Here is a 24183-nt window from a genome sequence, read left to right on the forward strand (position 1 = left end):
ACCGTTCTATGAAATGTGTTTCTTAAAATGTCTTGTTTTATTACATTTTGTGAGAGGTTTTTTAATTCATCTTTTCTGAAATGTTGGGTTTCTTCGATGGTTGTGTTTTAACCTTTAAGGCCACCGTAGCTGTCTGTCCATAGTAACTACACCCTGTGTATCTAAAGCAGGTTGTGCCATGCCAGTGTTAAGATGCTACAGTGAGTTTGTTCCTAGTAATCTAGAGATGACCCAGGACCCAAGCTGGGCTGAGTCCTGGGTGTTTTTTGAGGCAGACAGACAGTGTGAACCATGCAGGAGCAATGACATGTATTGCTGCTCTTTCAGCTTGACATCTAGTTTAAATATTGTAAATTGTTATATCAGGATACTGATTTGAGATGTATATCTAATTATGTTTTCATTTCATCCAGACTTCAAGCGAAACTTTCGGGCAGGTCCAATTCGAGCGGTGGACGTCTACAATGTAATGTGCCGGACGCTGGGAGTGAAACCGTTGCCCAATAATGGGTCCTGGTCTCGGGTAGAGTACTTCCTGAATGGGTCTGATGGTCCATCCCAGCCCACAGCCCTCTGCTGTATGTGTTTGTTAGGAATACTGCTTGCACTGTGGGACTAAAGTATTTATGGCTTCTGATGGTAGCTAGAAACAATGTGCTAGAAAGACATAGAGCATTAAACCACGTAATCGGTCAATGTATCGAAACCTTGAAATGGTAAGAGCATCCTCGAGGACCAAGAACTTGAAGCTTTAAAGGGCGTGGAGAGTTTTCAGTGATCTCATCCCAAATCCTGTAATGGACCGGGGAAAAGAATCCTACATACCCTTAACACGGCAGCACCTTGTGCAGTAGCCTCGGCCACCAGTGTGTGAATGGGTGAATGTGACAATGTAATGTGAAAGTGCTTTGAGTGGTCAATAACACTAGAAAAGTGCTTTACAAGTAGAGTCTATTTACTTATAGAGGACTTCCATTCTGGATCCTTAAGAGGCCAAAACTAACATTGTCATTCTTCTGCGGGTCTCCATCTCATCATCTCATCTTCTCCGTCTCATCAGTGTGCTGATGTCTGAAGTAGTGCATACCTGAAAAGTCCAGAAAATAACTAAATTGGATTGAATTTTACATTAATGCAGTTTCTCTACCATTCTTATGAAAAATGAGAGGTTGGAGATACAGCATGTCAGAAGGATTTGTATTCACTAATGCATGTGTTCAGAGTTTCTGGTGCTTTATAGTTTATTACAGATATAGATTTTCCTTGTATTTGTTCACATACTTGGCCAGTAAAATCTGATTTTGGGCTATTCATTTCAAACTTGAAACAACTAGCTTTTTTGACTTCACAGGTAAAATAGGAATTTCTTGAAAGAACTGCTCCATTTAAACTCAGCATTGTCATTAACCCTTTGAAACCTGAGCAAACTGGCTCAATTTCTTTTAAAAACATAGGAAGACGGAAATTATCAACAAAAAAAGAAATGACCCAGATTAGCAAGAGTTTTAGTTTTTAGTTTTTAAAAAAAATTAATAATTCTAAATATGTAATTATGATCATTTTAAATATAATTTTCACTAGCTTTTTTCACCCTAGCTTTTCAAAAAATTATTTTACATACATAATATTTTTTAGAATTATTTCCCATATTTTCTCCTTTTCCCTAGACATTTTTCCCTGCATTCCAGAACATTTCTCACCAAGTTGCTCATGACCTTTTCACATGTTTTTGAAGAAACTACACCAATTTTTTTGTGGGTTCATAGGTTTAAATACTTGTGAGCATTAATTATTTAGGAATTATTTTAAACATTGATCTCTATATCTGTTAGACTGTGTGCCCGCCTTTAGACAAATGTTGGGCTGACCTGCTGCTCTCTGACTAAAGCTGTCCAGGTCACACTACCAGTTAACAGAAATCACTGAATTTTAATTTTAAGTGTTAAACCTGTAAGTATTTCCAAATTACATCCTTTTTTCCACAAAACTTTCCCAAAAATGTAACAGAAAATGATACAGAGCCGTACTATAAAGCATATCTGATTTCTGGGTATTTGTAGGCTTGAAACAATTGTAAACGTTCTCATTCTTATATTGCCATTTTTTGTTCTAAGATCACATTTTCTCCAGAAAAGAGCGATGGAAAGAAACAAAACCCCTGCATATTTAAAATGAATAATTTAAGAATGAAGCATTTTGATTTGTTTAACAGCAAGAATATGTATATAATAGGAGGAATAATGGATGCAAACGTTTTTATAAATTGGCAAAACACAATTAATGTAGGGTTTAATCTTCCTTTTTATGCTTGTGCAGTTTTAAAATCTTGTGATTTACACTGTATGGTGGATCATTCTAACTGCCATGCTAATGTTGATCTGGCTACAACTTCCTTCCATTCTGTACCAAATAATGACAGTGAAGCTGGAGCTTTAATTCAGTGAATCATGTCTTTGTACCGGATCGATAAGACCCTGGATCACACATGTCTTGTGAAAAGCGCTACTCAAATAAATTTGCTTTGATTTGGAAACTGTGTCATCACAAATTAATTCGTTTTGTTTTTTGATTTTTTTAAACCAGGCTAGGTTAATTCAACTTTTTTTTGTTTTTGATGTTTTATTTAATGTAAAGAGATACAAAACATGGAATTGAAACAAACAAACAACAGGATCACAGCGGAATCTGAATAACTACCACCTTTAATGTGGACCACAATATGTCTACTGCTTTTTATTTTATTTAACATGGAAAACAAACAAAAAATGTAAACACACAACTATGTCTAATACTGTGCTATTTTGGATAACACACTATAATGTTTTTGCTATTTTCAATGACGTGCTATACAGATGACATATTATGGTAGAACATTTAGGTGCTATTTTGAACAAAATACTGACATCTTTAAGCTTTTTTGAATGGCATACTATATTTTTTACTTAGGATGACATACTATACTATGACTTTTTTTATATTATTTTGCATGACATACTATACTATGACTTTGTGCTACTACTTTGTATATATACTACACTTACAACATACTATACTATTACATTTCTATGCTGTTTGGGATGGCATACTATACTATAACATTCTGGTGCTGTTTTTGACAAGCTATTATACTCTAACGTTTTGGTGCTGTTTTGGGTGACATATACTGTGAGATTTAATGTTTTTTTGGATTGCATACTGTAGTATGACATGTTTATGCTATTTTGGATGACAAACTACAGTATACTATGACATTTTGCTACTATTTTGGACAACATACAATACTGTGATTTTATTTGCTGTTTTGGACATCATACTATAGTATTAAATTTTTTCACGTTTGGAACAACATGCTAAGGTTTTACGTTTTTATCAATTTATGAACAACATACTATACTGTGACGTTTTGATCATTTTTCTCAACAACATACTAAACTATGATGGTTGTTATCAATTTTTAGATGACATACTATAGTATGACATTTTTATGAATTTTTGAATGACATACTATTCAATGAAGTTTTCATCAATTTTCTGATGACAAGTGATACCATGATGTTTTTTGTCAATTTTTGAACGACATACTATAATATGATGATGTTGTCAGTTTTTTAATGACATACTATAGTGTTACATTTTTATCAGTTTTTTAACAACATACTATACTATGATGTTTTCATGACTTTTTAGATGAAATACTATACGGTGACGTTTTCATAAATTCTTTGATGACACAAAGGCAAACATTGAACCTACCTGCTGTGAAGTCAATACAATGAGTTGATTCTGAGTGTACAAGTCAACATGAGAGGAACTATGGAGAAAAGGAGTGCTTATTTCCCTTCAATATTCTTGAAGCCAAGTCCTGAAATAATGCCAGTGGTGGGATTTGAACACACGCCTCCATAGAGACTGGAGTCTAAATCCAGTGCCTAGGAACACTATGCTTGAAAAATTTTTGACAAGTTAGTCACACCTGACCATGATTATTGCTCCTTAGACAGTTCTGCCATCTAGATACCTTCAAGTAATCAGCCCTTATAGCAGCATTTGACACTTGACCTTGTGGTGACTTTCCTTCTAGTGATTCAAATTGACAAGACTTACTTTAGACACTTGTGACAATGAATGCTACATCATCTATAGCATGGCAGGGACAGAGTCATCCTGCTGCTCCAGAAGATTCACAGATAGCAGAGGATGGTTTCAATCCATTGACCTTTGCGTTATGGGCCCATCATGCTTCCTCTGCGCCACTCTGCTCAATGGTTGACATTCAGGGGCTTGAAAATATGTAGCACTGTGTTTTGGGAATCTGTGGGAACATGTGGGAACCAAGATTTTGGGAGCTCACCAGTCTTAACGTAGAGCATTTGGTGGACCTTCAAGTTTTCTTGCCAATTCCCAAAAAGGTCTTTGAGGTTGTCTGCTTTAGCCAAAGGGGGAATCACATTTTATCTCACAGACTGGTCACAAAGGATGTTAAGTCATCTGAAAACCTTGCAGCATGTAGATGGATGGAGAGGATAGAGACATCCAGCTGAGTCAACGCTTTTAATGTTTACAAAGTTACTTACTCGTGCTCGCACATTGTCAAATAGCAGTGTTAGTATTAGATCACTTACCTCCATAGAGACTGAAGCCTTACTTCAGTGCCTTAGGACACTCGGCCACACTACACTAATATCGGATCCCTCCTTCTGTTCTTATCCTGGTGCTTGACAAATTTTAGACAAGTTGGTCAACTGGCAATGATTATTGCTCCTTCAACAGTGCTGCTATCTAAAAACATTCAAATAATCAGACTTAACAGCAACATTTAACACCTGACATTTTGTGAATCAAAAGTGACTGTGGACACAATGGAGAAGCAGAAGGGGTTTACATCCACAACTTATGGGCATCTTGTAGTGACTTTCTTTATAGTGATTTTCCCAAGTCCTTCATCTTCACAACAAAGGGACAAGACTTACTTTAGACAATGAAAGCTGCATCATCTGACAGCCTGGCAGGGACAGAGACATCCTGCTGTTCCAAAGGATTCACAGTTAGCAGAGGACAGTTTCGATCCATCTACCTCTGGGTTATGGGCCCAGCACGCTTCCAACGCGCAACTCTGCTTGCCTTTCAAATCAATGGCCTTCAACATCTATGGTTTTGATCCACCAAGCCCCAGTAGTGGTCCAAGCAAGTATGGTTCAATATTGTATGAATCCTTGGGAAACTTTGTGAAACATAGTTAACCAGTGCAGAAGTTGAAAAAAAAAGATTTGGTGGACCTTGTTACCCCCTTTTCCAGTGATTGTCCCACTTTATTCCTTCAATCTTGAAAATGTCCACTTTTTCAGCGTAGACGGAAGACAACCCACAAACACTGGCAATGAATGCTTAGTCATTTGAAAGATGGCAAGGGGAGCGTGGATGAAGGCAAGCACTGAACTTACTTGCTGTGCAGCAGATACAATTAGTTGATTCTGTGGGGGGTTGTTGGAGTGATTGACAGGGTGAAAGAGTGTGTGAAAGCAACGCAATCTGGGAGGCAGCGATATCGATACAGTTGTCATTTATGTCAACTCCAGCAATATGGTGAGTATTTATACATTTACTACAGTGCTGTATATGACATAACTTTGTGTATCTAAGTAATTTAACAAGTTCAGTGTGGTTTCATATCAATGTTTTGGCTGACGTTATGTTGTAAACACTGCCTCATTAGCAAACATCCGATAAATACAGTGTTTCAAGGAACGCTGTTGTTTTGACTGTGAAGCAGAATATTTCCACCCAATATATTAAATTCACACCTAAAACCTGAATAATATAATAATGTCACGTAAAGTTAGCATTTCATATCTGTTACACCACGAAGTTTATGCTAAGATAGTTAGCTAACATCACACTGTAATAACTGATGTCTAACATAGGTCAAGTGCCACGATTTATTAGTTTTCACCTATATTATCATTTCATGGTGATCATTTAGTAATTAACATTACACAATCACATAAATAATTGCTTATGTTTGCTTTGTGAAGTTACAGTATTACAGCTGGTCGGTGCTAATGGCGTTGTAAAGGCTGCCTCCTTTATAAACGCTACGAGAGGGGATGACATAAGTGTCATGCTAATATATGTGGATTAATAAGTTATTATGCTTCTGTGCCACCAAAACAGCCGCTGGTCCCATTATAGCCTATGACAGACAATTTTTTTCACTGTGGATATCATCTGTCACTGTCAATTTAAATCCTGCATGATGTATGTACAGTATATAGACATCTACACATGCAAATACTTCACATGCAATAACATGCAGTCCATGCATATCCAGTATAAGAAGTATTTATCATACTTCTTATACTAATTTATAGTTTACAACTAACAGAACAGTTACATTGTACATTGACAGTTTATCTGTTCTGTTTTTATTGACAGTCATTGGTGCTTTTTATATAAGCTTATAAAAAAACATTTATATAAACCTCTATTCTTTTACATGATTTATCATAGTAGTCATGACTGTTCTATACCTTTATTTGTCCAGCTTTGTTGTTCTTTGCTGTCCATTATGTGTATGTACTGTAAGACTTTACTGATTAATTAAGGTGATTCTGATTTTGATTCAAAGGCAACCTCCTCAAAATCAAAATCCCACAAGGCAGTGAGTGACTCAGAATGGATGTCTCGTCTGCCGAAGTTTGCCAGCACTGAGGCCTGGCCCACAAGTGAAGGCAACAGGCCAGCTCCCAGGCAGAAGAGGTGGTATGAGCTATATCAAACGGTACGAGTATATGAATGCTGTAATATATTGTATTTATTAATTCTCAATATATATTTTATCTCATGAGATCTTTTATAAAATACAGTAAATGGTTAGGCTCCCATCCAAAGTCTCCATAAAGAGACCCACCTGAGCCAGGGAGGAGAAAACAGTCTCTAATTAGAGTGTTTTTTTAAAAAACAATTTAAGCCTTTTTTATTGTACAGCAGCCGCAATGTGTGTGTTCTGTTGGTTAATTTCCTTCAATACTTTGATTTACCTCATTATTGTACAATATAAATGTTTTGGTATATTTTTAGTTCATTTGTTTTCCTGTTGTCTAAGTCAAGTCCAGTGTTTCTCTACAACAGCTTCTATGAGTTAATAAACATGTAATAAGCAAATCATTTACGTCAGATCTCTGACTACAAACAAAAAAATGATTTGATTCATGTTTCATTTATCATATGTACAATTATTATTTTTAGATTGAAAAGTTTGGCCAAGCAAGCACTGTATGTGCAGATTCCACACCCAAAAGGTAACACTAGTTATTAAACTAGTTATTTAACATTCTTTGTATGTTTGCATAGTTGTACAGAGATTCATTTGTGATTTACCTTCTCTGTCACGGAACTGCAGCCAACAGGAGCAAGTGTGGTTCATTAGTTTGCCTCCAAGAACTTCTGTCTCAGTTAGTAATGATGTCATTCACATTTTGAATACAGTCAAAGTATTTGTAATATTACATTATTTCCCCCAAGATTATTAAGAGTATTATAAGCCACTCTGACAGAAGTGACACTTTAATGCTAAATAATAGTGTTTCACATAGAGCTGCTGTATAAAATAATAACTTATGGTTTTATTGTGTAATAAATGCTTTGAATGTTTAACAAATGTTCGTATATTCCTTGGTATGCTTTTACAGACTTCAGCACCGCAAACAGTTGCCCAAGCTTCAGTGCCTGTCGTCAGTCCCGCAGCAGTTAATGCTACTGTGTTGTTAAGTAATTTAACAAAAGTTCATACTGCGTTGTCTTTTAGCTGTATTACAAATGTTTATTCATGTTTTTGTTTTTGCAAAGACTGCTGAGTCCAGGACAGAGACCCCTGAAGCTTAAGCAACTCAGCTGCCCCTTTTATGGTCAGAGAGCTTGCCACCTGAAGACCCCAAATGGATTTTGAAGACAGTTCTGAAGGTGGGGCCCAAGGGAAAACTGGAGCTTAAAGACAACCTGAAGCTCTGTACTTTCCACTGCACCCCAGCAACCTTTACCACCAGGCTCCTGCTCCAGGCCATTGTTTTGTCCACCCACTTCTTGTATGGATGCCCTACAAGTTGTGGAAAATAAAGGTGGTCTGTCCTGTGAGTTGGTCCTGCCTGTGATCAGCACCAACTCGCAGGAGTGGGGCTGCACAAGTGAACACGGCGGATGTGGATAGGATCTAGAATATGGTGACAGAGACTCTTGTCAGCACCAGATGTACATCCACCCATGTGTCCTGGAGCCAGACTGTCCTGAAGCAACTGGACTTGGCTCAAAGATCTGGATTTAGGTTCATTCCCACACAAAAGTGAGTAAAATCTCTTTTCTCTCCTGCATTGTCAAATGACATAATGCTAAATATACTTACTGCAATATCTGTCTTCGACCAAGGTTCGCGTGTGACATCTGGGTGATCTGGCTTTTGCGTGAGAAAGGCCTGGGCAATAGCCTAACACGAGTTGTAAAGCAGCTGAAGGAAAATCACACAGAGGAGTGGCTGCTGTGGCGAGATACACCACAGACTGTGCCGACTTCCTCCAACGCCCCAGGCTGTTGCTGATGGTGTTCCCTGAGCTTCCAGAGTCTGCTGTGATGCCAAGCGTGAAGTGGCTCCTGTCCATTTACAGTCAGGACATTTTAACAAGGCTGAATTATATCAATGCCAGGATAACTTCAATGTATGGCACCATTGTAAAAATGGATTCGACCAAAAAAGTTAAACTTTCATAGTTTTGTTTTCTTAAATAGGCTACTAATATTATTAACTACTGCCTGTATTGTCAGTGTGATCAATTTAGAATCTATAGACATATAGATATGAGCCTGGTCTTGATTATTTTTGAGTACATACTTGACATTTTTTTTATTAAATCCACTTCATCAATCATGTACGTAAAGCCATTGTCAATAAAAGTTTTACATTATTCTTTTCTAAACGTTTTCCTCATTTGCATAGGCTGTTGATGTACAGAACATTCCTGGCTACCAGCACATGGACAGACTAGGTCAGTACCTGATGGTCTCTCTGTCTCACCAACCAGCAGGCGAGCACAATCATCGCTCTGTGGCATAACCTGGATGAGGGTGGCAAGCAGCATGTGGTTTTTGCCACATGCCACCAGGAGAGACTTTTGAGTGGACAGTCTAGAACACCAAAAAATCCCTCAATACCCCTGGTGTGGAAAGCGCCACCTGCTGCATGTTAGGTGCAAGTAGTGCACTGTGGGCCCTGTGTCCTCCAGCCCTCCCTGTGTCTGCAGAGCCTCTTCAGGAGGCAAGGATGCTCCCTGCTGCACCCATGCCAGCTCGGCAAGAGCATCATTACCGGCTTCTTGAGAGCACAGCTGGTCAGGCATGACAAAGGCAGACAGCTTCTGTTGTGCGGCATCAAATCATGCCAAAGGGACCTTTATTTGTCGCACCCCCAGCACCAGGACCCTTTGTTACACCCCAAACCCCAGCCGTACGTCTCATCCCAGTGGTTCTGCCTATGTCAGTGGTTCAGGGCACCAACGCTCAACCCAGTGCTGCCACCACAGAGGAAGCTGGAGCCACTCAAAAGAGGCCACATAGGCAAACTGTTGAGGAAAACACTTGTAAAAAGTGTGGCCGGTTACGTATGGCTGAAACTGGACACAGCTGGTACCGTGGAAGAGTGTATTACCCCAACTTTGAGTCTCTAACTAAAGCCCAGTGGTTTGAGGAAATGAGGAGGAAATTGTATAAACAATCCTGTAAAATGCATAGTAAATAAGCTCTTGTAAATAATTAGCTCTTGTAAATAATAGTTGTATTGTAAATAGTTTTAAATATTGTATATAGTTTAAAATATCAAAGTATTGATAAATTGTTCTCTACTTTAAATCTTTTTTTATTTGAATGTTTTTATATATTCTGTATTCACTGTTAATAGTTTAATATTTACATTTGCAGTCTTAATGTTATTTTTATTTTGTTATTTTTATTTTTCTATGTTCACAGTTAAGAAGTTCATTTATATTTGAAAGCTTTATTTTATTTGTTTGTTTTTATATATTTTTCTTTATATACTGTTCATATTTTAATATTTACATTTGATGTCTTTATATTTATACATTTTTATATAGTTTTCTGTTTGCTGTTAACAGTTTAATATTTACATTTTAAGGATTTCTATTTGTAAGTTTTTATATATTCTGTATTTACTGTTAATAGTTTGACATTTATATTCAAAGTCTTTATATTATTTGTAAGTTTTTAAATGTTTTTTTCTGTTTACTGTTAATAGTTTATGATTTACATGTGTGTTAATAGAATTTGTAAGTCTTTAAATATTTTTTCTGTGTTTGCTGTTTATAGTTTGACATTTATATTTGAAATCTTAATATTTCTTAGTTTTTCATATTCTGTTTACTACTTAAGTTGTATAAGAAATTAGTATACATTTTTTTTAAAAAATTTGTAGTCTTAACTGTATTTCGAAGATTTATTATATTCTGTGTTTATGGTAAGTAGTTGTTTAAAAAGATAATATAAGTTGTATTTGCTGTACATGTTCTTACTTATTAATACATATTTAAAAAGTATTTTTCAAACAAAGCTGATATAAAAGTTGATATTTTTAATGACAATTTGTGAAGAAAACACAAGAGTGATTATAATGGTGAAAGCATTCAGTAACATTAACATAGTATATAATTTACACTTCGATAAAAAAACCCCCACCATACTGTGAAACAGAAAATAGAAACTTGTTTTAAGCTTTAAGAAAGCATTGCTTGATCTGGTACATGTTGGAGTTGGTATCTGATGGACGTGTGTCGTTTCAGGGTCAGGGAAGGTCAGTGATTGGAAGATCCACTTCACAAGTCACGCAAAAGCCCTTGGCACTGAATATTCTGATTCCTTAGGAAGGTGGGAGAAGAAAAAAAAGAATAACTACACATTAATAAGTTATTCTATTGAAAAATAAGTATATGTACAGTAAATCACATTAGTTTCCAAGGAAAAAATAAATCATTTCATGATTAATTTCTGGTTCATTTCATCTGAAACCTTCAAATAATCAGCAACATTCTTAACAGCAACATTTAACACTTGACCTTGTGTGAATCAAAAGTGACACAAGTGTCTGCAAAGTAGCACTTCCCTCAGTGACTGTGGACGCAATGGAGAAGCAGAGGGGGTTTACATCCAGAACTTGTAGACATCTTGTTTTGATTTTCTTAGTAGTGATTTTCCCAATTCCCTCAATAAGTTTTAACATGTCCATCTTCGCAACAAAGGGAAGAGACTTACAGTAGACACTTGTGACAATGAATGCTGCATCATCTGATAGCATGGCAGGTACAGAGATATCCTGCAGCTTGAAAGGAATCACAGTTAGCAGAGGACACTTTCGATCCATCGACCTCTGGGTTGTGGGCGCAGGACGTTTCCACTGTACCACTCTGCTTGCCTTTCAAAGCAATGGCCTTCAACATTGATAGTATGAGTTTTCTGTCATGACTTCTGAGGGATGGAGACACCTGTTGAAGCTTCAATCATCACACGTTTAATATGAGTAAAAGTATGAGTATACAATTAAAATTACAATTACAACAAAAAATGAGGACAAGTACAACAAAGACGAGTGCTCTGGTCAGCCCAGACAGAGACAAGATTAAACAAAGAATAACTGACATACAAAGCTGGCTGACACCGATCACATAGAAAGGCAATAGTATATATACAATGCTGTGAGGTAGATGGTAGGTATTAATTACTAACATGTCAAGTACAAGACTTCTTTTGAGGAATGAGACATGTATTTGTGTTGCTAAATTTACTTGCACTGGTGCAGCTCAGGTATCCATGGTCAAGCATGACTCACAGACAATAAGACTTCACCATATATTAGCAGGTCTTCCTTGAGGTAAACAGAGAGTCTCGAACTAACTATGGAGGATGCATAATCATAAAAATACATACAAACAAACATCTATGGTTTTGATCCACCAAACTCCAGTAATGGTCCAAGCAAGTTTGGCCCTTCTTGTTGCCCCATTTTTCAGTGATTGTCCAAACTTATTTCTTTAATCTTGAACATGTCCACTTTTACAATGTAGACAGAAGACAACCCACAAACACTTAAGGCAATGAATGCATAGTCATTTGAAATATGGCAAGGGGGAGCTGATGAAGGCAAGCATTGAACTTACTTACTGTGCAGTAGATACAATGAGTTGATGATGAGGGCACACCTCAACATGAGAGGAACTATGGAGAACAGCGTTGTTGTTTTTTAGCAACATTTAACAGTTGACGCTGTGTGAATCCCAAGTGTCTGCAAAGTAGCACTTTGCTCAGTGATTGTGGACGCAATGGAGAAGTACAAGGGATTTACATTCAGAACTTGTGCGCATCTTGTTTTGACTTTATTTCTCGTGAGTTTCCCAATTCCCTCAATAAGTTTAAACATGTTTGTCTTTGCAACAAGGGGCCAAGACCTACTCCAGACACCTGTCACAATGAAGGCTGCATCATCTGATAGCATGGCTGGAACAGAGACATCCTTCGGCTCCAAACGATTCACAGATAGCAGAGGATGGTTTCGATCCATCGACCTCTGGGTTATGGGCCCAGCACGCTTCCGCTGCGCCACTCTGCTCAGTGCTTCAGATCGAGGGGTTTGAAAATCAATGGCAGTTTCGCGGGAATCTGTTGGAACTTGTGGTAACTAAGATTTTGGAAGCTTACCAGTCTCAACATAGAGCATTTGGTGACCCTTTCAAGTTTTTCCCCCTATTCCAAAAAAGGTCCTTGAGGTTGTCCACTTAAGCCAAAGGGGAATCACATTTTATCTCAGACTGGTCACAAAGGATGTTAAGTCATCTGAAAACCTTGCAGCATGTAGATGGATGGAGAGGATAGAGACATCCGGCTTAGTCAAGGCATTTACTGTTTACAAAGTTCCTTACTCGTCCTAGCATATTGTCAAATGGCAGTGGTAGTATTAGATCACTTACCTCCAAAGAGACTGAAGCCTTACTCCAGCGCCCTCGACCATTCAGCCACACTGCCTTATTATCAGACCCCTCCTTCTGTGCCGATCGTGGTGCTTGACAAAATTGAGACAAGTTTCTCAACGGGCAATGATTATTGCTCCTTCAACAGTGCTGCCATCTAAATACCTTCAAATAATCAGCTTTGACCGTAAGTCTTTCAAGTTTTCCTGCCAACTTGAGGTTGTCCGCTTCAGCCAAGGGTAGCAGTCACATTATTTCTCCCACACTTGTCTTGTCACTAACGATGTCTCTGGGTTGGTTTGTCCTGCTTGCACATTGTCAAATGGCAGTGGTGGGATTTGAACCCACGCCTCCATAGAGACTGGAACCTTAATCCAGCGCCTTAGACCACTCGGCCACACTACCTTATCAACAGGCTCCTCCTTCTTTGCTGATCGTGGTGCTTGACAAATCTTAGACAAGTTGATCAACTGGCAATGATTTTTGCTCCTTCAGCAGCGCTACCATCTAAATGCCAAGCATGGTCCAAGCAAGTTTGGTTCAATGTTGTGTGAATCCTTGGGAACCTTTGTGAAACACTGTTAACCAGTGCAGTAGTTGGAAAGATGATCATTCAGTAGACCTTCTTGTTACCCCTTTTCCAGTTTTGCTCGTTTACTCTTAAACATGTCTACTTTTTCAATGTAGACAGAAGACAACCCACAAACACTAATGGCAATGAATGCTCGGTCATTTGAAAGATGGCAAGGGGAGCATGGATGAAGGCATGCATTGAACTTACTTGCTGTGCAGCAGATACAATGAGTTGATTGTGAGTGCACACCTCAACATGAGAGGAACTATGGAAAACAGGATTGTTTTTCCTTACAAGATTTTTGAAGACAAGTCCTGCCACAATGATGGCAGTGATGGGATTGAATCCACGCCTCCATAGAGACTGGAGCCTAAATCCAGCGACTAAGACCACTCGGCCCCAATACCTCATTTAAAAGGATCCCTCCTGGTGTGCTGATCCTTGTGCTTGACAAATTTTAGACAAATTTGTCAACTGGCGATGATTATTGCTCCTTCAACAGTGCTGCCATCTAAATACCTTCAAATAATCAGCTTTGACAGCAACATTTAACACTTGACCTTGTTTGAATCTCACGTGTCTGCAAAGTGTCACTCAGTGACTGTGGATGCAACGGAGACGCAAAGGGGATGTACATGCAGATCTTGTGGACATCTTGTTTTGACTTTCTTTGCAATGATTTTCCCAATTCCCTGAATAAGTTGTAACATTCTTCTGAACAAAGGGACAAGACTTACATTAGATACTTGTGACAATGAATCCTACATCATCTGAGAGTATGGCAGGGACAGAGACATCCAGCTCCTCCAAAGGGTTCACAATTAGCAGAGGATGGTTTCGATCCATCGACCTCTGGGTTATGGGCCCAGCACGCCTCGCTGCGCCACTCTGCTCTGTGGTGCTCATCAATCCAGGCCGAGGGGCCTGGAAATATGTGGCACTATGTTGTGGGAATTTTTGGGAACTTGTGAGATTTTGGGAGCTTACCAGTCTCAATGTAGAGCATTTGGTGGACCTTTAAAGTTTTCTTGCCAATGCCCAAAAGAGCCTTGACGTTGTCCGCTTTAAGGGAGGAATCACATTTTCACACAAACTGTCGCCAAGGATGTTTAGTCATCTGAAAACCTTGCAGCATGTTGATGGATGGAGAGGATAGAGACATCCAGCTGAGTCAAAGCATTTACTGTGTACAAAGTTACTTATCCGTGCTGGCACATTGTCAAATGGCAGTGGTGGGATTTAAACCCATGCCTCCATAGAGACTGGAACTTTAATCCAGCGCCTTAGACCACCCGGCCACACTACCTTATCAACAGGCTCCTCCTTCTTTGCTGATTGTGGTGCTTGACAAATTTTAGACAAGTTGGTCAACTAGCGATGATTATTGCTCCTTCAACAGTGCCACTAGCTAAATACCTTTACCAAACTTGTTCCAAGCAAGTTTGGTTCAATGTTGTATGAATCCTTGGGAACCTTTGTGAAACACAGTTAACCAGTGCAGTCGTTGGAAAGATAATCATTCAGTGGACCTTCTTGTTACCCCTTTTCCAGTGATTGTCAAAGTTTGCTCGTTTAATCTTCAACATGTCTACTTTTTTCAGTGTAGACAGAAGACAACCCATAAACACTAACGGCAATGAATGCTCAGTCATTTGAAAGATGGCAAGCATGGATGAAGGCAAGCATTGAACTCACTTGCAGTAGACACAATGAGTCGATTGTGAGCGCACACCTAAACATGAGAGGAACTACGGAAAACAGGATTGCTTTTTCCATACGACAGTTGTGAAGGCAAGTCCTGAAATGATGGCAGTGATGGGATTTGAACCCACGCCTCTATAGAAACAGGAGCTTAAATCCAGCACCTTAGACCACTTGGCCACACTACCTCAGATGTAAGGATACCTCCTGGTGTGCTGATTGTGGTGTGGTGCTTGACAAATTTTAGACAAGATTGTCAACTGGCAATGATTATTGCTCCCTCAACAGTGCTGCCATCTAAATACCTTCAAATAATCAGCTTTGACAGCAACATTTAACACTTGACCTTGTGTGAATCACAAGTGTCTGCAAAGTGTCACTTCGCTCGGTGACTGTGGATGCAACGGAGAGGCAAAGGGGATTTACATCCAAATCTTGTGGATATCTTGTTTTGACTTTATTTGTAGTCATGTTCCCAACTCTCTCAAGAAGATGTGACATGTCCATCTTCGCAACAAAGGGACAAGACTTACTTTAGACACTTGTGACAATGAATGCTGCATCATCTGATAGCATGGCCAGTACAGCGTCAAGTCGTATCAATTTTATTTATAGAGCCCATTATCACAATACATGGTTTGCCTCAGAGGGCTTTACAGTGTGCAACATCCTTCTGCCCTTAGACCCTCACATCACACACGGAAAAACCCCAGAAAAAAGAACCCTGTAACGGAGACCTCCTTCTGCTCTATAGGATTCACAGTTAGAAAAGGACAGTTTAGATCCATCGACCTGTGGGTTAGGGGCCCAGCATGCTTTCGCTGTGCCACTCGGCTTTCCTTGAAATTCATGGCCTTCAACATCTATGCTTTTGATCCACCAAATCCCAGTTATGGTCCAAGTGAGTTTGGTTCAGTATTGTGTGAATCCTTAGGAACCTTTGTAAAACATGGTTAACCAGTGCAGTAGTTGAAAAGATAATCGTTCACTGGACCTTCTTGTTACCCCATTTTCAGTGATTGTCCAAACTTATTTCTTTAATCTTGAACATGTCCACTTTTACAATGTAGACAGAAGACAACCCACAAACACTTAAGGCAATGAATGCATAGTCATTTGAAATATGGCAAGGGGGAGCTGATGAAGGCAAGCATTGAACTTACTTACTGTGCAGTAGATACAATGAGTTGATGATGAGGGCACACCTCAACATGAGAGGAACTATGGAGAACAGCGTTGTTGTTTAACATTTAACAGTTGACGCTGTGTGAATCCCAAGTGTCTGCAAAGTAGCACTTTGCTCAGTGATTGTGGACGCAATGGAGAAGTACAAGGGATTTACATTCAGAACTTGTGCGCATCTTGTTTTGACTTTATTTCTCGTGAGTTTCCCAATTCCCTCAATAAGTTTAAACATGTCTGTCTTTGCAACAAGGGGCCAAGACCTACTCCAGACACCTGTCACAATGAAGGCTGCATCATCTGATAGCATGGCTGGAACAGAGACATCCTTCGGCTCCAAACGATTCACAGATAGCAGAGGATGGTTTCGATCCATCGACCTCTGGGTTATGGGCCCAGCACGCTCAGCTGCCCACTCTGCTCAGTGCTTCAGATCGAGGGGTTTGAAAATCAATGGCAGTTTCAAGGAATCTGTTGGAACTTGTGGTAACTAAGATTTTGGAAGCTTACCAGTCTCAACATAGAGCATTTGGTGACCCTTTCAAGTTTTTCCCCTATTCCAAAAAGGTCCTTGAGGTTGTCCACTTAAGCCAAAGGGGAATCACATTTTATCTCAGACTGGTCACAAAGGATGTTAAGTCATCTGAAAACCTTGCAGCATGTAGATGGATGGAGAGGCTAGAGACATCCGGCTTAGTCAAGGCATTTACTGTTTACAAAGTTACTTACTCGTCCTAGCATATTGTCAAATGGCAGTGGTAGTATTAGATCACTTACCTCCAAAGAGACTGAAGCCTTACTCCAGCGCCCTCGACCATTCAGCCACACTGCCTTATTATCAGGCCCCTCCTTCTGTGCCGATCGTGGTGCTTGACAAAATTGAGACAAGTTTCTCAACGGGCAATGATTATTGCTCCTTCAACAGTGCTGCCATCTAAATACCTTCAAATAATCAGCTTTGACAGTAAGTCTTTCAAGTTTTCCTGCCAACTTGAGGTTGTAGCAGTCACATTATTTCTCCCACACTTGTCTTGTCACTAACGATGTCTCTGGGTTGGTTTGTCCTGCTTGCACATTGTCAAATGGCAGTGGTGGATTTGAACCCACGCCTCCATAGAGACTGGAACCTTAATCCAGTGCCTTAGACCACCTGGCCACAATACCCTATCAACAGACGCCTCCTTCTTTGCTGATCGTGGTGCTTGACAAATCTTAGACAAGTTGGTCAACTGGCAATGATTTTTGCTCCTTCAACAGCGCTACCATCTAAATACCAAGCATGGTCCAAGCAAGTTTGGTTCAATGTTGTGTGAATCCTTGGGAACCTTTGTGAAACACTGTTAACCAGTGCAGTAGTTGGAAAGATGATCATTCAGTAGACCTTCTTGTTACCCCCTTTTCCAGTTTTGCTCGTTTACTCTTAAACATGTCTACTTTTTCAATGTAGACAGAAGACAACCCACAAACACTAATGGCAATGAATGCTTAGTAATTTGAAAGATGGAAAGGGGAGCGTGGATGAAGGCAAGCATTGAACTTACCTGTTGTGCAGTAGATACAATGAGCTGATTCCGAGCGCACACCTCAGTATGAGAAGAACTATGGAAAACAGGATTGTTTTTCCTTACAAGATTTTTGAAGACAAGTCCTGCCACAATGATGGCAGTGATGGATTTGAATCCACGCCTCCATAGAGACTGGAGCCTAAATCCAGCGACTAAGACCACTCGGCCCCAATACCTCATTTAAAAGGATCCCTCCTGGTGTGTTGATCCTTGTGCTTGACAAATTTTAGACAAATTTGTCAACTGGCGATGATTATTGCTCCTTCAACAGTGCTGCCATCTAAATACCTTCAAATAATCAGCTTTGACAGCAACATTTAACACTTGACCTTGTTTGAATCTCACGTGTCTGCAAAGTGTCACTCAGTGACTGTGGATGCAACGGAGACGCAAAGGGGATGTACATGCAGATCTTGTGGACATCTTGTTTTGACTTTCTTTGCAATGATTTTCCCAATTCCCTGAATAAGTTGTAACATTCTTACATTAACAGACTTACATTAGATACTTGTGACAATGAATCCTACATCATCTGAGAGTATGGCAGGGACAGAGACATCCAGCTCCTCCAAAGGGTTCACAATTAGCAGAGGATGGTTTCGATCCATCGACCTCTGGGTTATGGGCCCAGCACGCCTGGCTGCGCCACTCTGCTCTGCTGTGCTCATCAATCCAGGCCGAGGGGCCTGGAAATATGTGGCACTATGTTGTGGGAATTTTTGGGAACTTGTGAGATTTTGGGAGCTTACCAGTCTCAATGTAGAGCATTTGGTGGACCTTTAAAGTTTTCTTGCCAATGCCCAAAAAGAGCCTTGACGTTGTCCGCTTTAAGGGAGGAATCACATTTTCTCACACAAACTGTCGCCAAGGATGTTTAGTCATCTGAAAACCTTGCAGCATGTTGATGGATGGAGAGGATAGAGACATCCAGCTGAGTCAAAGCATTTACTGTGTACAAAGTTACTTATCCGTGCTGGCACATTGTCAAATGGCAGTGGTGGGATTTAAACCCACGCCTCCATAGAGACTGGAACTTTAATCCAGCGCCTTAGACCACCCGGCCACACTACCTTATCAACAGGCTCCTCCTTCTTTGCTGATTGTGGTGCTTGACAAATTTTAGACAAGTTGGTCAACTAGCGATGATTATTGCTCCTTCAACAGTGCCACTAGATAAATACCTTTACCAAACTTGTTCCAAGCAAGTTTGGTTCAATGTTGTATGAATCCTTGGGAACCTTTGTGAAACACGGTTAACCAGTGCAGTCGTTGGAAAGATAATCGTGGACCTTCTTGTTACCCCCTTTTCCAGTGATTGTCAAAGTTTGCTCGTTTAATCTTCAACATGTCTACTTTTTCAGTGTAGACAGAAGACAACCCATAAACACTAACGGCAATGAATGCTCAGTCATTTGAAAGATGGCAAGGATGAAGGCAAGCATTGAACTCACTTGCAGTAGACACAATGAGTCGATTGTGAGCGCACACCTAAACATGAGAGGAACTACGGAAAACAGGATTGCTTTTTCCATACGACAGTTGTGAAGGCAAGTCCTGAAATGATGGCAGTGATGGGATTTGAACCCACGCCTCCATAGAGACTGGAGCCTAAATCCAGCGCCTTTAGACCACTCGGCCACACTACCTCAGATGTAAGGATACCTCCTGGTGTGCTGATTGTGGTGTGGTGCTTGACAAATTTTAGACAAGATTGTCAACTGGCAATGATTATTGCTCCCTCAACAGTGCTGCCATCTAAATACCTTCAAATAATTAGCTTTGACAGCAACATTTAACACTTGACCTTGTGTGAATCACAAGTGTCTGCAAAGTTTCACTTAAGCTCGGTGACTGTGGATGCAACGGAGAGGCAAAGGGGATTTACATCCAAATCTTGTGGATATCTTGTTTTGACTTTATTTGTAGTCATGTTCCCAACTCTCTCAAGAAGTTGTGACATGTCCATCTTCGCAACAAAAGGACAAGACTTACTTTAGACACTTGTGACAATGAATGCTGCATCATCTGATAGCATGGCCAGTACAGAGTCAAGTCAAGTCGTATCAATTTTATTTATAGAGCCCATTATCACAATACATGGTTTGCCTCAGAGGGCTTTACAGTGTGCAACATCCTTCTGCCCTTAGACCCTCACATCACACACGGAAAAACCCCAGAAAAAAGAACCCCTGTAACGGAGACCTCCTTCTGCTCTATAGGATTCACAGTTAGAAAAGGACAGTTTAGATCCATCGACCTGTGGGTTAGGAGCCCAGCATGCTTTCGCTGTGCCACTCGGCTTTCCCTTGAAATTCATGGCCTTCAACATCTATGCTTTTGATCCACCAAATCCCAGTTATGGTCCAAGTGAGTTTGGTTCAGTATTGTGTGAATCCTTAGGAACCTTTGTAAAACATGGTTAACCAGTGCAGTAGTTGAAAAGATAATCGTTCACTGGACCTTCTTGTTACCCCATTTTTCAGTGATTGTCCAAACTTATTTCTTTAATCTTGAACATGTCCACTTTTACAATGTAGACAGAAGACAACCCACAAACACTTAAGGCAATGAATGCATAGTCATTTGAAATATGGCAAGGGGGAGCTGATGAAGGCAAGCATTGAACTTACTTACTGTGCAGTAGGTAAATGAGTTGATGATGAGGGCACACCTCAACATGAGAGGAACTATGGAGAACAGCGTTGTTGTTTTTTAGCAACATTTAACAGTTGACGCTGTGTGAATCCCAAGTGTCTGCAAAGTAGCACTTTGCTCAGTGATTGTGGACGCAATGGAGAAGTACAAGGGATTTACATTCAGAACTTGTGCGCATCTTGTTTTGACCTTATTTCTCGTGAGTTTCCCAATTCCCTCAATAAGTTTAAACATGTTTGTCTTTGCAACAAGGGGCCAAGACCTACTCCAGACACCTGTCACAATGAAGGCTGCATCATCTGATAGCATGGCTGGAACAGAGACATCCTTCGGCTCCAAACGATTCACAGATAGCAGAGGATGGTTTCGATCCATCGACCTCTGGGTTATGGGCCCAGCACGCTTCCGCTGCGCCACTCTGCTCAGCGCTTCAGATCGAGGGGTTTGAAAATCAATGGCAGTTTCAAGGAATCTGTTGGAACTTGTGGTAACTAAGATTTTGGAAGCTTACCAGTCTCAACATAGAGCATTTGGTGACCCTTTCAAGTTTTCCCCTATTCCAAAAAAGGTCCTTGAGGTTGTCCACTTAAGCCAAAGGGGAATCACATTTTATCTCAGACTGGTCACAAAGGATGTTAAGTCATCTGAAAACCTTGCAGCATGTAGATGGATGGAGAGGATAGAGACATCCGGCTTAGTCAAGGCATTTACTGTTTACAAAGTTACTTACTCGTCCTAGCATATTGTCAAATGGCAGTGGTAGTATTAGATCACTTACCTCCAAAGAGACTGAAGCCTTACTCCAGCGCCCTCGACCATTCAGCCACACTGCCTTATTATCAGGCCCCTCCTTCTGTGCCGATTGTGGTGCTTGACAAAATTGAGACAAGTTTCTCAACGGGCAATGATTATTGCTCCTTCAACAGTGCTGCCATCTAAATACCTTCAAATAATCAGCTTTGACAGTAAGTCTTTCAAGTTTTCCTGCCAACTTGAGGTTGTCCGCTTCAGCCAAGGGTAGCAGTCACATTATTTCTCCCACACTTGTCTTGTCACTAACGATGTCTCTGGGTTGGTTTGTCCTGCTTGCACATTGTCAAATGGCAGTGGTGGGATTTGAACCCACGCCTCCATAGAGACTGGAACCTTAATCCAGCGCCTTAGACCACTTTCGGCCACACTACCTTATCAACAGGCTCCTCCTTCTTTGCTGATCGTGGTGCTTGACAAATCTTAGACAAGTTGATCAACTGGCAATGATTTTTGCTCCTTCAGCAGCGCTACCATCTAAATGCCAAGCATGGTCCAAGCAAGTTTGGTTCAATGTTGTGTGAATCCTTGGGAACCTTTGTGAAACACTGTTAACCAGTGCAGTAGTTGGAAAGATGATCATTCAGTAGACCTTCTTGTTACCCCCTTTTCCAGTTTTGCTCGTTTACTCTTAAACATGTCTACTTTTTCAATGTAGACAGAAGACAACCCACAAACACTAATGGCAATGAATGCTCGGTCATTTGAAAGATGGCAAGGGGAGCGTGGATGAAGGCATGCATTGAAATTACTTGCTGTGCAGCAGATACAATGAGTTGATTGTGAGTGCACACCTCAACATGAGAGGAACTATGGAAAACAGGATTGTTTTTTCCTTACAAGATTTTTGAAGACAAGTCCTGCCACAATGATGGCAGTGATGGGATTTGAATCCACGCCTCCATAGAGACTGGAGCCTAAATCCAGCGACTAAGACCACTCGGCCACAATACCTCATTTAAAAGGATCCCTCCTGGTGTGCTGATCCTTGTGCTTGACAAATTTTAGACAAATTTGTCAACTGGCAATGATTATTGCTCCTTCAACAGTGCTGCCATCTAAATACCTTCAAATAATCAGCTTTGACAGCAACATTTAACACTTGACCTTGTTTGAATCTCACGTGTCTGCAAAGTGTCACTCAGTGACTGTGGATGCAACGGAGACGCAAAGGGGATGTACATGCAGATCTTGTGGACATCTTGTTTTGACTTTCTTTGCAATGATTTTCCCAATTCCCTGAATAAGTTGTAACATTCTTCTGAACAAAGGGACAAGACTTACATTAGATACTTGTGACAATGAATCCTACATCATCTGAGAGTATGGCAGGGACAGAGACATCCAGCTCCTCCAAAGGGTTCACAATTAGCAGAGGATGGTTTCGATCCATCGACCTCTGGGTTATGGGCCCAGCACGCTTCCGCGCCACTCTGCTCTGTGGTGCTCATCAATCCAGGCCGAGGGGCCTGGAAATATGTGGCACTATGTTGTGGGAATTTTTGGGAACTTGTGAGATTTTGGGAGCTTACCAGTCTCAATGTAGAGCATTTGGTGGACCTTTAAGGTTTTTTTGCAATTGCCCAAAAGAAGCTTTGACTTTGTCCGCTTTAGGGGAGGAATCACATTTTCTCACACAAACTGTCGCCAAGGATGTTTAGTCATCTGAAAACCTTGCAGCATGTTGATGGATGGAGAGGATAGAGACATCCAGCTGAGTCAAAGCATTTACTGTGTACAAAGTTACTTATCCGTGCTGGCACATTGTCAAATGGCAGTGGTGGGATTTAAACCCACGCCTCCATAGAGACTGGAACTTTAATCCAGCGCCTTAGACCACCCGGCCACACTACCTTATCAACAGGCTCCTCCTTCTTTGCTGATTGTGGTGCTTGACAAATTTTAGACAAGTTGGTCAACTAGCGATGATTATTGCTCCTTCAACAGTGCCACTAGCTAAATACCTTTACCAAACTTGTTCCAAGCAAGTTTGGTTCAATGTTGTATGAATCCTTGGGAACCTTTGTGAAACACGGTTAACCAGTGCAGTCGTTGGAAAGATAATCGTGGACCTTCTTGTTACCCCTTTTTCCAGTGATTGTCAAAGTTTGCTCGTTTAATCTTCAACATGTCTACTTTTTCAGTGTAGACAGAAGACAACCCATAAACACTAACGGCAATGAATGCTCAGTCATTTGAAAGATGGCAAGGATGAAGGCAAGCATTGAACTCACTTGCAGTAGACACAATGAGTCGATTGTGAGCGCACACCTAAACATGAGAGGAACTACGGAAAACAGGATTGCTTTTTCCATACGACAGTTGCGAAGGCAAGTCCTGAAATGATGGCAGTGATGGGATTTGAACCCACGCCTCCATAGAGACTGGAGCCTAAATCCAGCGCCTTAGACCACTCGGCCACACTACCTCAGATGTAAGGATACCTCCTGGTGTGCTGATTGTGGTGTGGTGCTTGACAAATTTTAGACAAGATTGTCAACTGGCAATGATTATTGCTCCCTCAACAGTGCTGCCATCTAAATACCTTCAAATAATCAGCTTTGACAGCAACATTTAACACTTGACCTTGTGTGAATCACAAGTGTCTGCAAAGTGTCACTTATTTCGGTGACTGTGGATGCAACGGAGAAGCAAAGGGGATTTACATCCAAATCTTGTGGAT

At 40.3% G+C, this 24183-nt stretch overlaps 1 protein-coding gene, 10 non-coding genes and 1 pseudogene across 12 annotated transcripts in view; 2 read left to right on the forward strand and 10 right to left on the reverse strand.

Annotated features, from left to right (window-relative positions):
- enpp6 (ectonucleotide pyrophosphatase/phosphodiesterase 6) overlaps nt 1-2533 on the forward strand; it is a 30510-nt gene extending 27977 nt beyond the window's left edge. The window contains exon 8 of the mRNA XM_042493664.2: nt 414-2533. Within this exon, the coding sequence (XP_042349598.2) occupies nt 414-619 (206 nt within the window). The 3' untranslated portion in view covers nt 620-2533. The remainder of the gene's footprint in view (nt 1-413) is intronic.
- A 2599-nt stretch (nt 2534-5132) lies between these two features.
- On the forward strand, nt 5133-10035 carry LOC148188992 (uncharacterized; annotated as a pseudogene). The gene is made up of 6 exons (XR_015777150.1): nt 5133-5184; nt 6603-6778; nt 7246-7298; nt 7400-7455; nt 7910-8335; nt 8419-10035. The product of XR_015777150.1 is annotated as an uncharacterized LOC148188992 (transcript).
- A 2548-nt stretch (nt 10036-12583) lies between these two features.
- Nucleotides 12584-12655, reverse strand: trnam-cau (transfer RNA methionine (anticodon CAU)). Its single transcript has one exon. It is a non-coding gene; the product is annotated as a tRNA-Met (tRNA).
- A 681-nt stretch (nt 12656-13336) lies between these two features.
- On the reverse strand, nt 13337-13418 carry trnal-aag (transfer RNA leucine (anticodon AAG)). The gene has a single exon. It is a non-coding gene; the product is annotated as a tRNA-Leu (tRNA).
- A 1393-nt stretch (nt 13419-14811) lies between these two features.
- Nucleotides 14812-14893, reverse strand: trnaf-aaa (transfer RNA phenylalanine (anticodon AAA)). Its single transcript has one exon. It is a non-coding gene; the product is annotated as a tRNA-Phe (tRNA).
- Nucleotides 14894-15394: 501 nt separating this feature from the next.
- Nucleotides 15395-15476, reverse strand: trnal-uaa (transfer RNA leucine (anticodon UAA)). The gene has a single exon. It is a non-coding gene; the product is annotated as a tRNA-Leu (tRNA).
- A 3548-nt stretch (nt 15477-19024) lies between these two features.
- On the reverse strand, nt 19025-19106 carry trnaf-aaa (transfer RNA phenylalanine (anticodon AAA)). The gene has a single exon. It is a non-coding gene; the product is annotated as a tRNA-Phe (tRNA).
- A 492-nt stretch (nt 19107-19598) lies between these two features.
- trnal-uag (transfer RNA leucine (anticodon UAG)) lies at nt 19599-19681 on the reverse strand. The gene has a single exon. It is a non-coding gene; the product is annotated as a tRNA-Leu (tRNA).
- Nucleotides 19682-21041: 1360 nt separating this feature from the next.
- On the reverse strand, nt 21042-21113 carry trnam-cau (transfer RNA methionine (anticodon CAU)). Its single transcript has one exon. It is a non-coding gene; the product is annotated as a tRNA-Met (tRNA).
- A 678-nt stretch (nt 21114-21791) lies between these two features.
- On the reverse strand, nt 21792-21875 carry trnal-aag (transfer RNA leucine (anticodon AAG)). Its single transcript has one exon. It is a non-coding gene; the product is annotated as a tRNA-Leu (tRNA).
- Nucleotides 21876-23272: 1397 nt separating this feature from the next.
- On the reverse strand, nt 23273-23354 carry trnaf-aaa (transfer RNA phenylalanine (anticodon AAA)). Its single transcript has one exon. It is a non-coding gene; the product is annotated as a tRNA-Phe (tRNA).
- Nucleotides 23355-23846: 492 nt separating this feature from the next.
- On the reverse strand, nt 23847-23928 carry trnal-uag (transfer RNA leucine (anticodon UAG)). Its single transcript has one exon. It is a non-coding gene; the product is annotated as a tRNA-Leu (tRNA).
- Nucleotides 23929-24183: the final 255 nt, after the last annotated feature.

This window comes from Plectropomus leopardus, chromosome 8 (assembly GCF_026936395.1).
Source record: "Plectropomus leopardus strain MGB_pleo_1.0 chromosome 8, ASM2693639v1, whole genome shotgun sequence".
NCBI classification, from domain to species: Eukaryota; Metazoa; Chordata; class Actinopteri; order Perciformes; family Serranidae; genus Plectropomus; species Plectropomus leopardus.